The sequence below is a fragment of the Sphaerodactylus townsendi genome, linkage group LG08, assembly GCF_021028975.2.
Source record: "Sphaerodactylus townsendi isolate TG3544 linkage group LG08, MPM_Stown_v2.3, whole genome shotgun sequence".
Lineage (NCBI taxonomy): Eukaryota > Metazoa > Chordata > Lepidosauria > Squamata > Sphaerodactylidae > Sphaerodactylus > Sphaerodactylus townsendi.
Genome location: NC_059432.1, coordinates 95982173 through 95999263, shown reverse-complemented (window position 1 = coordinate 95999263; position 17091 = coordinate 95982173). Strand labels below are relative to the sequence as shown.

The following is a 17091-nucleotide window of genomic DNA, read 5'->3' as shown; positions in this document are numbered from 1 at the left end:
CCAGATTAGAATCCACCTGCTCTTAACCACTGCACCACAATGGCACCCCGCCAGTCCCATGGTCCAGAGAAGAAGAAACCTTCCCCCTCCCTCCGGGGCCTAAACAGTCTACATTCCACACTACTGATAGAACACAATGGTAGGTGTCTAACGAGCTGATAAGGCATGGTCTGAGAAGCAAAGTGGAAAAACATAAGCACAGCTGGGAGGGGGAATGAGAAGAGAAAGGTTCCCACATCCTGGGCAGGAGACAGGAGTCATGGCAGGAAACAATGGGCTGATCATGACAGCAGGTTTGCTCTAGAATAAATACATTTAACTTTAATTATGGTCATAGGCCAGCAATATGAAAGCAATACCTAGAAACGATATATAAAAAGGTCAAACAAGCTAACAATAAAAACAAAGGAGTTCCAGAAACAGCAGCAGTAAGCATAAGCATAAGCATTTTATTGTCATTGTGCACGCACAACGAAATTTACAGCAGCATTCCTCGATGCACACAATTTCAGACTCATACCCCATCCTCACTTTCCCCTTCCTCCACCCATCCCTACACAGCCCCAAACACATCAACACGAAGCCACGGAGTTCAGCATCGCCACATCTCTAGAGTAGAAGCTGTCTCTAAGCCTCTTTGTCCTAGTTTTGATACACCTGTATTGTCTGCCGGATGGTAACAGTTCAAAAAGAGATTGTGCTGGATGAGTCCCTCAGAATTTTTTGGGCTTTCTTTAGGCTTCTTCGAGATTATAGAATTTCAGAATGCTTCCAAGTTGAGGAGAGGGCGGCCTGATTAATCCCTCTGTGCAGTAGTGATCACCTCTTTGGAGCTTCAGCTATCTGCTTTCACTGTCAGCAACTGGAGAGAACCATACACAGATGCAGTAGGTTAAGGTGGGCACTCTCCATAGCACAGTGGTAAAAGGACACCAGGAGTTTTCCATTCAGTTGTTGTTTCCTTAAAAGTCTCAAATAGTACATGTGTACCTTTGTGCTGGGCCTTCTTGGACTCACCTTGCTGACAGTCACAATGCGCCCAGGTCAAGTCCTCTTTAAGGGATACAAATGCAAATAAGTATTACTGTATATACTCGCGTATAAGTCGACCCGCATATAAGTCGAGGCACCTAATTTTACCACAAAAAACTGGGAAAACTTCTATTGACCTCGTGCCAGTATAAGTCTAGGAGTGGGTGGAAATGTAGCAGCTGCTGGTAAATTTCAAAATAAAAAATAGATGCCAATAAAATTACATCAATTGAGGCATCACTAGGTTAAATGTTTTTGAATATTTATTTCAAAGAAAAACAGTAAACTGGCTCTGTAAGAGGTGGAAAGAGGGCTCAACAAGAACAATATGGTATCATTAATAACTTTAAAAGTATTGCAAAAACTCTTTAGCTCAAATCCAGCAAACCAAGCTTAAAACACAAGAGTTAAAAAATCCTCCAAAAGCTGGATTCACTCATCATCACCTGTATGTCCAAAATGTAAGCCCAACTTTAGATTTTAAGAGGGATATTATCAGAAATGGAAAAATCTACTATTAGGCTTCCTCCATTGTAAAGCAATGGGGATAGAGACATCCCCTTTGGGGTCCAATAACTTTGGATCCCATTAATTTGGATCCCTAACCCAAAACTTCACTCAAACCTGGCTGGTGGTATCATAAGGGGCGCTCTCTGATGAGACCAGCCAGGTCTGGTGAATTTGGTCAGAAAGGTGAGTCCAAAGTTATGGACTCCTCAAAGGAGTAGCCCCATCTACTTAATAAGCCAGCCCGGCGTTGGAAAACAAATGGGGAAATGGGGGCACCGCTAATTTGGGGGTCCATAATATGAACCTTGGACTCTGAAACCAAAACTTCTTACCCAAACTTGGCTGGTATCATCAGGGAGTGTCTTCTAAAGGGTACATTTCCTGAAATTTTTGGTGCCGCCCCAGCATCAAAACTGCCTAAGCCCCTGCTGGTCGTAAGGCAAAAGTAAATACACACAAAAATTTTTATTGACCCGCATATAAGTCGAGGGGAGCTTTTTCAGCATTAAAAATGTGCTGAAAAATTCGACTTATACATGAGTATATACGGTACCTCTTTTCAAAGTGAGGAACTTGCACGCTTATCTAACGTGAGAGTACTTTTTTTGCACACAGAAGAACACATTTTTGCCACAGCATGCGAAATATTCGGCTCCTTATCCTCAAGCAAAATCCAGGTCAGAAAATGCTCCGCATCAAGCGCACGGGTTAAAACCCAAATACATATAGTTAGCAGGCAATTTAGGTGAATAATTTCTCGGTGAGTGCGCATCCCAATTTATTTTTTTGTCATTCTTTGTCAGAGCCAACACGAAGAACTCAAGAAGGTGCACACAGACCTAGAGGAGGAACACCGCAACCAGGCGCAGGACTTCGGCAGAGCAGTTAATGAGCACAAGCAGAGATACATGGAGATGCAGCAGGAGAAAGAGCAGGAACTCTCCAAGCTGAAGGGTATTGAGCGGGGATACTTAATTAAGTTTGGTAGGTGGGAGGCCCGGTTCCTAGACCTTGCCACCTGTATCGCATGAAATGAGTTTCCAGTCCTGCCGGAGGGTAAATATTTAACAACATGCATAATTAGGATTTCCTGCAGGGCATAAATCTCATTTTTTCCCCCTTTTGGGCCGTGGGATCAATTTCTGTATTTGTATTGAATTTTTAATAGAATCTCTGTATAATCTGCGAGAGGAGAACAGGCAGCTGAGAAAAGCTCACCAAGATATTCACACACAGCTTCAAGACGTGAAGGTAAGAATCTGGTCTTCCGAAATGGGGGATGGCGGAAATTCCTCCTCAATTGCAAAAGGGAATTTGAAAAAAACCCATAACTGAAGAAGAGAGTTCCAGATTTATACCCCACCTTTGAAGGAGAAGAAGAAGAAGAGTTTGGATTTATATCCCCCCTTTCTCTCCTGCAGGAGACTCAAAGGGGCTTACAATCTCCTTGCCCTTCCCCCCTCACAACAAACTCCCTGTGAGGTAGGTGGGGCTGAGAGAGCTCCGAGAAGCTGTGACTAGCCCAAGATCACCCAGCTGGCATGTGTTGGAGTGTACAGGCTAATCTGAATTCCCCAGATAAGCCTCCATAGCTCAGGTGGCAGAGCTGGGAATCAAACCCGGTTCCTCAAGATTAGATACATGAGCTCTTAACCTCCTACACCACTCCTTTCTGTCCTATAAGGAGACTCCTACGCCACTGCTGCTCCTTTCTGTCCTATAAGGAGACTCGAGGTGGTCTTTCAAGCTCCTTTCCCTTCCCCTCCCCACAACAGACAGCCTGTGAGGCAGGTGGGGCTGAGAGAGTTCCAAAGAACTGTGACTAGCCCAAGGTCCCCCAGCAGGAATGTAGGAATGCAGAAACACATCTGGTTTCTCAGGTGGAGGAGTGGGGAACCACTCAGGTGGAGTCTCTGCCACTCAGGTGGAGGAATGGGGAACCAAACCCAGTTCTCCAGATTAGAACCCACCTGCTCTTAACCTCTACACCCCCCTGGCTCTGGGAAATAAGATGGGGATTGAGGATCCAAACTTCATGGCAAGTTGTTCCTGAATCCTTCCCAGGGACTATCAAGCTGATGTGTATTAGGAGTTCCTGGGTGAAATATGATTCCTAGGGCAGGAGGGGGCTCATTTGGATCATGGAAAGGTGACAATTTAAGCCTCTATTAAAGCTGTGAAAGAGGAGGGGAAGGCAGATGGCGTAGACCACAGGTGTCAAACTCGTGGCCCTCCAGATGTTATGGACTACAGTTCCCATCATCCCCTGCCAGCATCATGCTGGCAGGGATGAGGGAATCCTGATAGTCCACTGCATCTGAGTGGGCCAATGCAGTTTGACAATACTATAGCATGTAGGACTGAAAATTCTCAGTCCAAGGATTTATTTACTGTCTTGTGTCCTTATGGAGTTTCTGAACTTTATAGGATTTCCTTTCTGCTCAGCACAGAATGTGTGCTTTGTTCAGGCTTTGAGACTTTTTAAAAAAATTGTTGCTGTTTTACAATATGTATTACACTTATGCCCATTCTTCTATTGTGTTACCAGGGGTAGTCTGCAGAAGTCAAAGTGTCATAATAACAAACACATTGTTTGCCCTCTCCCCTCACATCTCAGGCCTGTATAAAATTTCCCTTGGTGAAATCCCCAGAAGTTTAACTAGCCAGATTTAAAAACTAACAATCACCAATAAAAGCTTAATAATAAATGTGGATAAAACTCCGTAGTATGGAACCTATGAAAGCAGGAGATCATACTTAAGAGACCAGCACAGAACTGATGATACTGAATTCATTCCCCAGCCTTCTGGAAAAGAAATGGGTCAGCAGGACAGAATTAATGGAAGTGAAGGAAAGGAGGATTTCGTCTGGCATCTCCCTGCTAACTTCAGTCCTCCAAGCTGTATGGCTATTATTCTGTATAGGTCATGTGACCTGGGGAATCCACTTTCCCAAGTCAGTAAGGATTGCTGATAGAAGGGGGAATTGGAGGAGTCCCAGGAGATTGCTGGATCCATCACACTGTCTTATCCATCCTGTGGAATGCCAACATTGAAAGGTCCTAGATAGAAATGATCAATATGTCAATAAATATATTTCATTTGATTCAATTAAATGATGAAAAGGTAAGTTGTTTTTAGCAGCCTGACGAGTGTAAGAATTTCTTTTTTGGTTTTAAGGACCTATCAGCGTTTGTTTTGGTGTCTGAGGAAACACACCGGGAATCAGATTTGACATTGTTTTTCTCTTGTGTAGCTGCAGCATAAGAATTTACTCTCCCAGCATGACCAGCTTGTAGTGACATTGGAAGACCACAAGAGTGCGCTAGAAGCTGCGCAGGTCAGCCAGGAGAGTGGTTTTTGCCTTTGATCTACTTTTGAAGAATGGCACTTCTTCTTCTTCCTAAAATTCCCTTCCTCTCTTATTCCTACTGACAGAGACTCTTACGCATGCAAAACCCTCTTCGTGTGGGGATCTCCCATTAACAGCCAGCACGCGCTCTCGGGGAATTAAGTGCATGCCTCGAAGAATTTCTGCTAAGCCAAAATTATAGTACTGTGAATACTTCTTATTTCTTGACGGCTCCATTACGGGCTGCAGTGAATGCATGTATAGATTAAAGGGGCATCTTTGTACCTGCCTTGGAGGCTACATGCTGAATCTTCAGTGGGCTTTCTGCTTCTCAGCTGCTGTAACTCTGGTTCTCGGATCTTTCATGGCTCAAGGGCAGAGGTGGGATCCAGCAGGTTCTCACAGGTTCCCAAGAGTAGGTTACTAATTATTTGTGTGTGCCGAGAGGGGGTTACTAATTGGTGATTTTGCCACGTGATTTTTGCCTTAGTTACGCCCCTCCTCTCAGCAGTAAGCCTTGTGAGCTTGAAGCAGTGCTTGGGAGGTGCACCGGCGTGCGTGGCAGCCTGCGCCTGCGTGCATTCGTTTCCCACCCAAGGACCGGCGCAGTGGCTGCGTCCTTGCCACAGCCCCGCCCAGGAATGCCCCGCCCCCGGAATGCCCAGCCACGCCCCCGTCGTGCCCTGCCCAGCCCCATTGGCGCTATGCCACAGTTTGAATCCCACCACCATGGGAGCCTGTTACTAAAATTTTTGGATCCCCCCCCACTGCTCAAGGGAAATCCAGGAGGGACATTTTCTGACGAGTGGGCGCTCAGGTCTCAAAGTGAAACACGTAAATATCGAAGATTAATTTCGCATGGAGCTTTTGCTTGGGTTTAGCGACCAAATTGGGGTAGAGATTTTTTGAGCATCCACGTAATATCGTCCTCGTTGTGTCTTTATTCGGAGTTTTCTCCTTATTTGCTCCATTCTTTCCCAAACCAGGTTTTTTTTCCTGCACATGTTATTTTGTTGCTGGAAGGCCCATACTGTGCTGCCCCCCCCCCCTTTTTCTCTGTGTGTGTTTTTCGCTCTGTAGTCGTCTCTTTGCTCTCTCTCTGGGTTTTTTATGAGCTCTTCTATAGGACTCAGAGGAAGCCCGGTGAAAAAAATAGTTGAAAAATCTACGTGACTTCTACAGGGACCAAAACACATGTGGGTAAGAAGAAGAAGAAGAGCTGGTTTTTATACTCCACCTTTCAGTACCATAAGGAGCCTCAAAAATCAGCTTATAGGTTCCCCCACCCCAACAGGCATCTTGTGAAGTAGGTGGGGCTGAAAGAGTTCTGAGAGAACTGTGACTAGGCCAAGGTCACCCAGCGGACTTCATGTGGAAGAGTGGGGAACTGATCCCAGTTTTCCAGATTAGAGTCCACCACTCATGTGATGGAGCAGGAAATCAAACCTAGTTCTCCAGGTTAGAGTCTTCTGCTCTTAACCACTACGCCATGCGGGAAAAAATAACAGTGTACAGGCTCGTAATTTATGAAATGATATGTGCAGAAAAACTTCCATTTTGATATAATCTTTCCCAAAAGATCTCACTACAGACTGGACACTTTTGCAACATTGGTATCATTTTATTGTCATCATCCCCAAAACTTGCTATATGACTATAGCCAGAGGTGGGATCCAGCAGGTTCTCACAGGTCCCCGAGAGTAGGTTACTAATTATTTGTGTGTGCCGAGAGGGGGTTACTAATTGGTGATTTTGCCATGTGATTTTTGCCTTATTTACGCCCGTCCTCTCAGCAGTAGTGCGCAGAACTTGAAGCAGTCTAGCAGGAGGTGCACGGCGTGCGTGGCAGCCTGCGCCTGCGTGCATTCGTTTCCTGCCCAAGGACCGGCACAGTGGCTGTGCCCTTGCCACAGCCCCACCCAGGAATGCCCTGCCCCCAGAATGCCCGGCCACGCCCCCATCGTGCCCCACCCATCCCCATTGGCGCTACGCCACAGTTTGAATCCCACCAGCATGGGAACCTGTTACTAAAATTTTTGGATCCCACCACTGACTATAGCGCATAATGCAGCAAGGCTTCATCTTATTTTAAAGCCAGCAAAAAAAAATCCTCCAGTGGTACAGGGAAATGGCGGATGTGAGGCGCAGTGGCATGTCTAGGAGGGCAAGAGGGGGCAGACGACACAGGCACCATTCTCCTGGGTCACGTGGGGGGCACATTTTGGCCACCCGCCCCTGCCCACTCCCTATCCCCCCATGCCCAGCCCCGAACTTTCCCCATGAACACCCCCCGTTAAAAAATTAACTTACTTACCTTTGTCCGAGCAGTGCTGAAACCAGAGGTGGGATCCAGCAGGTTCTCACAGGTCCCCGAGAGTAGGTTACTAATTATTTGTGTTTGCCGAGAGGGGGTTACTAATTGGTGATTTTGCCACGTGATTTTTGCCTTAGTTACGCCCCTCCTCTCAGCAGTAGCGCGCAGAACTTGAAGCAGTCTAGCAGCATGTGCACTGGCGTGCGTGGCAGCCTGCGCCTGCGTGCATTCGTTTCCCGCCCAAGGACCGGCGCAGCAGCTGTGTCCTTGCCACAGCCCCGCCCAGGGATGCCCGGCCACGCCCCCGTCATGCCCCGCCCAGCCCCATTGGCGCTATGCCACAGTTTGAATCCCATCACCATGGGAACCTGTTACTAAAATTTTTGGATCGCACCACTGGCTGAAACCATCAACAAACTGGGGTGTGTGGACAAAGCCAGGGAAGGAGTGTACCCTCCGGGGCCTTCCTCCTCCCTCAGTGTGTTGCTGATCTCAGCGCCTCTCAAACGAAGGAAAGTAAGTTTAATTTGGGGGGCAGCACGGCAGGGGTAAGGGGAGTTCAGCAGAAGGGCAAGCCCTGGGCGACGTTTTGTAAAGGTATGCCATAGATGAGGGGAAGACCAGGAAAAGACCAGGAAAAGCAAGGGCAACTCCCCCTCCCCCCGGTGTGGACACCCAGTTGTTCCAGGAAATGTTTTTGCATTAAGAGTGGAAATCCCTGTACGGCAGGTAAACGTTTCTGTGGGGACGCAACCCAAAGGCCACCAATGTTGAAACAGTTTGTTGAATCTGCATCTCCTCCCTTCCTTGAAGGAGCGTTGAGATTATTATATTCAGACCACCCTATGAGAGAGTTGGGCTGAAAGACAGCGGCTTGCCCAAAGCCTTCATGACTGACAAAGGATTTGAATCAGCCCCCCGGGTTTTAATCCCACCAACGCACCATACTTGCTCTCCAGCAGAGCAGGCAAATGGTTGGGGACCTTCGTTTTTTTTAATCTTACCCACATGACTCAAAGATTTACAGAAAACCATTTGCTAAGGAGTGACTTGCCGGCACACTTGCCACAGGGCCCTGCCATCCACACAGGGGACTCTGGCGTGTCTAACATCCAACTGTGCACTTATTATTTAGAGTAGATGTTCTTAAAGCGCCTGCAGCGTTGTTCTTTGACAGTGTTCCTCGCCGCCGTTTCAGAGTTTGGGGACGTTGCTGTGCGGTGCAGAAGGCACGTGGTGAATTTGCAAGTAGCGCTGTGATCTCTCCTCCCAAATAATATTTTCTCAGCTGGTGCAACCCAAACGCTGGCGGTGGCGGGGAGTGTCTTTGTGTGGTTTGCTGTGGGGGAGCAGCTGTGCAGAAGGTAGGGAGCGAGGTTGTGATGAGGGGTGGGGCAGCCAAGGCAGGAATAGGAAATGGTTTCTTGGAATAAGTGGGGCAACAGAGATTTCAGTCCCTGTGGATTGCCCTCCCCTCCTGCTTTCATGTCTGCTCACGGCAGAGGCATATCTGGGGAAAATGTAGCCCGGTGCAAAATTTGAGTGTTCTGCGCGCACACCCGCCCCATATGGGCGGCTGCCCTCCCCCACTATGACTAAACAACTTTTTTTGCACCAAGTCTTGAAGTCAGCATATGGACCCGGGGCAGGAGGAGAAGGGGTGTGGGGGGGGGGCAATTTTCTGCCCCCCTATGTGACTAAATGGCCACAGCCTGGGGACGTTTGATCCCATATGTCCCCCTGGGCTGTATGCCTCTGGCTCACGGTTATTTGTTATATTTCAGAAAGCTGCAAACTCCATTTCATCTGAAATGGCAGCAAGGAAAAGGGATGGATGAGTACATCGTAGGAAAATGGTGGCTGTACTTCCAAACCCTCTTCAGCTCTCTCAAAACTGTTGCCCATCTCCACCTTATAACTTTGGGGTGTCAGTCCCTGGGACTCAGCACAGTTGCTTCCCCCATAGCGCTGTTGATGTCCCACCTCTCTTTAGCAAAGGGGTGCTTCACACTTATTATTTAGGGATTGATACCCCTTGTTCCTTTCCGACGGTGACCCAAAATGGCTTTCAAGTACAACCCGGAAACCACACAACATCCCAGCTTTCAAGCATTGTTGTGCCCTCCTCCATTTTGCCTTCACAACAGTTTTGAGAGGGAAGGTTTGGCCCAGGGTTATAGGTTGCGAATCTGATCCCACCACCGTCATGAATTTGGCCCTCAAGTCTTTAGCTACTGAATGATTCTTCCTCCACCACATCCTCAGAGATGAGGGCAAGAGTGACGTGAAAACAGCAGGCAGAGTTGGGATGAGTCCTGTGGACTGTTTCCTGATAGAAATTGATAGAAATGGGGCTTAGACTGGAGTAACTCTGCTCTGGATTGCACGGTTAGTGGTAGAGCATGATTCAGTGGTAAAGAAGAAGAAGAAGAGTTTGGATTTATATCCCCCCCTTTCTCTCCAGTAGGAGACTCAAAAGGGCTCACAATCTCCTTGCCCTTCCCCCCTCACAACAAACACCCTGTGAGGTGGGTGGGGCTGAGAGAGCTCCAAGAAGCTGTGACTAGCCCAAGGTCACCCAGCTGGCGTGTGTGGGAGTGTACAGGCTAATCTGAATTCCCCAGATAAGCCTCCACAGCTCAGGCGGCAGAGCGGAGAATCAAACCCGGTTCCTCCAGATTAGATATACGAGCTCTTAACCTCCTACGCCACTGCATCTGCTTTGCGTGAAGAAGGTTGCTGGTTCAATCCCCGGCATCTCCAGTTAAATGCGTCAGGTGATGGGGTGAGTTCCCGGACAGCAGCTGCCAGTCAGAGTAGACAATACTGATCTTGTTAGAGTAGTGATCTGATTTGATGCAAGGGAGCTTCACGTATTCATGCTGGACTTCAAAGTGAGACTGTGACTTTAAGACTGTGTTAGACAGCTTGATATGCTAAGGGGATGATGGGAACTGTAGTCCATAACATCTGGAGGGCCGCGAGTTTGACACCTGTGCGCTAATGTATTCATAGAAGGAGGGGGCCCCACCCACCATTTGAGCAACTCTGTGCCCCTTTTCTGAAGGAGTATAGCTCCTTGAATGCAACTTCCATGTATAGAGGCCTTTGGACTGAGCGCCTCTACGTCAGACATTTCTAAAAAATTATCTGCAGATTCTAAAAATTATCTCTCTTGTACAAAGTATGTTGTGTCATGTGCTGAACCAGGACATATTTTGTGCTGTTATATTTACAAACAGTACCTTGGGGGGGCGGAGGGGGGATTGTATTTCATGACCTGCTGCAAAGAGGAACCCGTTGCGTTAATAAAGGGAAGCCGGTTTCCTTTCAAGCATCTGAACAAGTGCATGAGATTAACTCTCTCCTCCTGTTATCTCGGCAATCCGTGGCGCCTCCTCCCTATGTATATTTTTTAAAGCCTGAAAGGGAATGTAATAATTCACTTCTTGACAGCCGGTTCTTCTTCTGCGTGGCATGAAAAGCTAATCCCCGTTTCTCTGCTGTGGGGATTTTATGCTACACTTTGCATGTCCGCTGCAATGTATTAGGTTGAATCACACCGGGAGAATAGAGACATCTAACTGTGGCACATGCGCTTTTTCGGTCTGGTTTGCACTTTCGCTTTAAAATGTTGCCCAGAAATTGCCAGTTTCACTGCCATTTTGAATAAGAAGCAGCTGGTTGGGCCGCGATTCCTAATGGCTCTGTTTGAATTCCAGTCCCAGGTAGAGGAATACAGACAACTAAAGGACACCCTTAAAAAGATGCCGAGTTTCCAAAGACCTGAAAGTTTCCACCCGCCGCATGTTGTGCAAGTGACGCCCGTGCCTTCGCCCTCAAGCGATTCGAACGTACACGACTCAAACGTGGCTGAACACCAACAGGAGGTAGAAATAGCCAACTGGCAAAGCAATAATAATTAACATTTTAGATTGTGATTGTGTGCGTATATGTAACGAATTATATACTAATGGCAAAGTTGATTAGTTTTGGGAACTGTAGAGTGAAGTTTCACGCTATAAGCTTTGCTCCGGCATGAAGTATGATGAAGACTGCCTGAACTCTTGCAGAATTGCATTTCAGTGTAGCTGTCTTGAAGGGGAAAGGTGAGGTAACAAATCATAGTTGCCAGGTTTGTAACTTGCTTTGTGAGGGAGAAACATTTCATGGCCGTGATCAAATGGACCCTGAATAGGCTGCCACTTATCACACAGTAGGTATCCACCTGGCAGTGCGTCTACATTGCCTTTGCCCCGACTTATTTCAGAGGAGATACAGACTTAACAGTGCTTCCAGTTTGCTTTCATCCCAATTTACCTCAGAACAGACATAGTCAGTACCATGTAGTGGTTAGAACAGGAGACTCTAGTTTGAATCCCCACTCTAGCAAGAACCAGCATGGTGTCATGGTTAAGAGAAGGTGGATTCTAATCTGGAGTTAAGAAGAAGAGTTTGGATTTATATCCCCCCTTTCTCTCCTGTAGGAGACTCAAAGGGGCTTACAATCTCCTTGCCCTTCCCCCCTCACAACAAAACCCTGTGAGGTGGGTGGGGCTGAGAGAACTCCGAAAAGCTGTGACTAGCCCAAGGTCACCCAGCTGGCGTGTGTGGGAGTGTAGAGGCTAATCTGAATTCCCCAGATAAGCCTCCACAACTCAAGCGGCAGAGCTGGGAATCAAACTCAGTTCCTCCAGATCAGAGTGCACCTGCTCTTAGCCGCTGCTCTTAGCCACTATGCCACTGCTAAACCGGCTTAGCAGTGATTCTGTTTTGCCATCACAACTGCATCAGAAGGAGTAGAGTTGGGCTTTTGTGTGTGTGGGGGGGGAAGGGGATAGCTTGAAATGCTTTTGATGTGTCAAGTAAGAATATGTGCTTTACTGCAAAGAGCATGAAAATGTGGTCTGCATCACATGTTTTAAGAGTCACTACATTCGTTTTTGCAAGAGCTTGGATGACCTGAAATCTTGCTGAAGGGCAAGGTTTTATGTTTTTGTCTGGTACATGTGGACATAAACATTTTGCAGTGACCACAATTGTCATGTAGGATCTTTGCTCTTCCCCAACGTTGCATTGCTACAGTGAGCCAACAGAAAGTCTCTTAGAACCCAGCCTTTGTCCTGTTTGCCTGGCCACCTTCAGTTTTGACCTAACAGGGAGAACCTGTTTTTTTAAAAAACAGACTGTCCCCCTAACAAGTAATAAAATACTGAAAGAATAAAGCACAGCAGCAGGCTTTCTCGAGTCTATAATACAAGCTCTTGGCAGTAAGCGTGGCTGGTGGGTTGGAAGGCAAATGGCTCCATAAACATGGCTGACGGGAGGCAGTCTGTTCAAAACAAAAGCTGTGCTCCATTCAGAATGTAAAGAATTTCCACAGCCACCTCAGCTCTTTGCTGATACATCTTTCATTTTTAATACGTTGCATATGGACGTGTGTCACGTAACAGCTTATCTCTTGGGGATGATGACTTCCCACTCAGATTCACAGCGGAACATGCGGACTGCATTCACCTTTTCCAGGGCTGAGGTGACAGGGCAATGCCGACCTCTCTGTTTGGTTTCCGACACAAACCTGTATATGTGAACTTGCCCTTAGGTATCAAGGCAAGCGCTTGATAAAAGTTGTTTTGCTGGAGAGCAAAATGAATCTCATCCGCCATGTTTGTTTCCAAAAGTGGCGATCCTGGGTTCCCTTCAGAAAATTTATGGCAGTGCATGAAACACACGTTGCACTCTGGCTGTGTCTAATCTTATATATTAATCTTATATATAATTGAACAACTCAACACTTCTATTTGTATTGACATTTCCTTATTTCTCTGACAAGGTTCTTAAAAATACAGCATAAGTCTTCCAACTCTTATAACTAAACATAAATAATCACTTAGTCCATTCAATTCTCTATTCAGAAACAAAACTTCAGTTCCATATAGTCCATGTATCAATTCTGTAGGTTCTACATAGAAATGTCTCGCGCGTATAGAATGTTTTTCATGCGTCTTCCTCAGTATGCCAGTATGTTCAAACAACTTCCATCAGTTCTTTGAGGCTTCTAATGGGTATATTGACTCTCTGTTAAGAGTTGCCCGCTCCCATCTCTGCCTTCCGTTCTATACGCGCGAGACGTTTCTATGTAGAACCTACAGAAGATTAATATATAAGATTAGACACAGCCAGAGTGCAACGTGTGTATTTTTGAGTTTATTGGGCTAATGTTGACATTGCACTCTTAAAGATAGTTGGTGAGTGCATGAAACACAGCACTCCCTCGGTGTTTGTTTCCAGCGTCCAGAAATCAGAGTTGGTTTTTTGTTTTTTGCTGCCAAGTCACCACTGACTTAATGGGGACCCCAGAGGGTTTTCAAGTCCTCTAAGCTCCAACTGGTAATGTGGGACAGTGGGTGAACTAATAGGTCAGAAGCTGAAGGCTTTAGTGAGAGGGAAAAGCCCCCGCAGTGGGCCACCTGCGTGTGACCAAGTCTGTGTCAGGGAAACTGCTTGAGAAATCTGTGAAGTGAAAGCTCTAACTTTCTGCAGCCGCATGCAGGAGCAGCAGTGGCATAGGAGGTTAAGAGTTCGTGTATCTAATCTGGAGGAACCAGGTTTGATTCCCAGCTCTGCCGCCTGAGCTGTGGAGGCTTATCTGAGGAATTCAGATTAGCCTGTGCACTCCCACACACGCCAGCTGGGTGACCTTGGGCTAGTCACAGCTTCTTGGAGCTCTCTCAGCCCCACCTACCTCACAAGGTGTTTGTTGTGAGGGGGGAAGGGCAAGGAGATTGTAAGCCCCTTTGAGTCTCCTGCAGGAGAGAAAGGGGGGATATAAATCCAAACTCTTCTTCTCTTCTTATGAGACCTCTCTGTGCCATCTGAGATAAACTATCACTTTTGTCAAAATAAAGTTAAAAATCTGTTTTTTTTTTCACGTTGCCAAATGTGCCAGCGTGTCTTTGGCTAGTCTGTGTTACCTCTGAGCCCTCTCAGCAGAGTTTCCCTCCATTTTTTAAAGAGGCTCTGTTGTTTACTCCTTCAGTGGCTGAGTCAGTGGGGTGTTGGTAAGAGGTGACCGGTCCATGAGGTGGTTTGCCATTGCGACGCTGGACTTCCTTGGTGGTTTCTCGTCCAAATACTGACCCTGCTTAGGTTTCAAGATCTAACAAGATCAGGCTAGTTTGCGCTATCCAGGTCAGGGCACTCAGAGGTATGCTATCTCTGAATATGGAAGATGAATTTACTTAAGTAAGAGAGAATGACTGAGAGGAGTTCAACAACAAACAAACCATTATTTCCTTAACAAGCCGCTGACTGCTGGAACATCAGTCCAGCCTCCTTATGGCGGCACAGAAGGACAGCAGTAATAAGCCCCCAACTTCCTTGCTGAGAAACCAAAGTAAGAGTAGGAAGAACAGCTGCTTGGAAAGTCATGCTACAATTGCCATTAAAGTAGAGACTGCTGAGAACGGATTACTTAATTTCAATGATGCTTTTTAGGCTGAATGCTTTTACTCTTTTGCTTTTTAAGTTTTTCAGCTTTATTTTTGATAAAGTTGAAGTAGGTTCCGCCTTTTAACTTGATTGTTACGCCCTTTTACCTTTAAGCTGAATGGCCCAATAATTGATACATTGAATATTTGCCCATTTAATGATACTGGTTCTGGTGGGTTTTCCGGGCTGCATGGCTGTAGTCTGGTGGATCTTGTTTCTAACATTTCGCCTGCATCTGTGTCATCTTCAGTGGTGTATCACAGAGGGAAGTCACAGTGTGTAACAGACTTCCCTCTGTGATACACCTCTAAAGATGCCAGCCACGGATGCAGGCGAAATGTTAGGAACAAGATCCACCAGACCACGGCCACGCAACCTGGAAAACCCACCAGAACCAGTTGAATCCGGCCGTGAAAGCCTTCGACAATACATTTAATGATAGTCTGTAACCATTTGTATAGTATCTACAGTATGAAACTCACTTTCCCTGCTTGGATTATATTTTTGCCAGCTGTTACTGTTTCTTTTATTTTGAGCTAAATCAGAATCGCGTTGCACCTCTTACTCGGCAGAACCAGGCCTTGAGTATTCTTGGCTCATCAAAATGACTCGACGGAAGAACCGAGTGAATTTACCTTCAGGCGTTTCTGAAGCTGCTTTCGGGCATGAGTCTGGAACGTTGGGCGGGTGGAGGAGAAACTGGTTTTATGGGAACAAAGAGGGAAAGTTCTACTCTGTAAATTATTGTCAGGGGATTGTTATCTAGGTGATTGAGATGCATTCCCAGAACCATTTACCTGCTTAAAAGAACAAATTGCTGCTTGTATTTAGATATATGTAGCCAGCCTGGTATATGTAACCACTGCCATCTATGCATTCTTTTCTTGATCTTTGCTTTATGGCTTTACACACTCATAGACAATTAGGCTTCCCCTGACCCTCTTGTCCCATGGGAACAATGTTGCTTTCGTTATCTCGTGGGGCAGGAAGTCAGGTGGCTTTCTCTTACTATCTGCTGACGACCTTGGGGTGCCTTAGCTCCAAAGGCTGTTTTTCACAAATTCCTGGGAATACAGGAGTGGGGTTTTCTTTTCAGGGGATAAAAGGGCCTGTGAATGCCAGCTTTGTCAGAACTGGCTTTACCAGTGTGATGTTTTGATGCCTTCTCAATAAACGCTACTGATTGAAGCAGCAGTGGCATAGTGGTTAAGAGCAGGTGCACTCTAATCTGTGAGGAACCGGGTTTGATTCCCTGCTCTGCTGCTTGAGCTGTGGAGGCTTATCTGGGGAATTCAGATTAGCTTGTGCACTCGAACACACGCCAGCTGGGTGACCTTGAGCTAGTCACAGTTCTTCTGAGCTCTCTCAGCCCCACCTACCTCACAGGGTGTTTGTTGTGAGGCGGGAAGGGAAAAGAGTTTGTAAGCCCCTTTGAGTCTCCTTACAGGAGAGAAAGGGGGGATATAAATCAAACTCCTCCTCCTCCTCCTCCTCCTTCTTCTTCTTCAATACTTTTTTGGCTTAAGGATCCAAGACCTAACCATTATGCATTCCTGAAGGTACTCTGGCCACAGAGAAATAGCCATTGAGTGAATGGTATACCTTTAGCTCAGAGTTTCATACTTGATTTGGGTGCTTGGGCATCTTGGGGGCAATCTAATGTACCTATGGCCTTCATAGGTATATGGGTATTTGCTGTATGTAAATTGGGCAGGGGTGGGGCACGGGACTCTAGCACACACTGGCCACGAATTGACTGGGCAGTTTCTTCCTCCTCCTCTGCAGGATTCTGGGAAATCAGCTCCTCCTCTTGTCTGTCTGCCTTTCCCAGACATCATAGCCTCACTTGATCATCCGCCCTTTTAAAAATCACTCCCACATTTAATATTCCTCAGTGCTGGGGTGCATTGGTTTCCTTACTGGGGTGGTCCATGCCTGTGTGTGTTTGTTACATTGCTCTGCCAGCATGGTGTAGTGGTTAAGAGCAGGTGCACTCTAATCTGGAGAACTGGGTTTGAATCCCTGCTCTGCCACTTGAGCTGTGGAAGCTTATCTGGTGAACCAGATTAGCTTGTGCACTCCAACTCGTGCCAGCTGGGTGGCCTTGGGTTAGTCCAGGGGTAGGGAACCTGCGGCTCTCCAGATGTTCAGGAACTTCAATTCCCATCAGCCTCTGTCAGCATGGCCAATTGGCCATGCTGGTAGGGGCTGATGGGAATTGTAGTTCCTGAACATCTGGAGAGCCGCAGGTTCCCTACCCCTGGGTTAGTCACAGGGGAAGGGAAAGGAGATTGTAAGACCCTTTGAGTCTCATTACAGGAGAGAAGGGGGGGATATAAAGCTAAATTTCTCCTCCTCCTCCTCCTCCTCCTCCTCCTCCTCCTCCTCCTTCT

At 46.8% G+C, this 17091-nt stretch overlaps 1 protein-coding gene across 2 annotated transcripts in view; it reads left to right on the top strand.

Annotated features, from left to right (window-relative positions):
• Positions 1–17091, top strand: part of GOLIM4 (golgi integral membrane protein 4) — a 70525-nt gene that overhangs the window by 37854 nt on the left and 15580 nt on the right. Inside the window, exons 5-8 of one of the 2 annotated variants that reach the window (XM_048506466.1) lie at positions 2346–2496; positions 2711–2793; positions 4798–4881; positions 10930–11097. In XM_048506466.1, the coding sequence (XP_048362423.1) occupies positions 2346–2496; positions 2711–2793; positions 4798–4881; positions 10930–11097 (486 nt within the window). The remainder of the gene's footprint in view (positions 1–2345; positions 2497–2710; positions 2794–4797; positions 4882–10929; positions 11098–17091) is intronic. The other variant, XM_048506468.1, reaches the window with a different exon arrangement.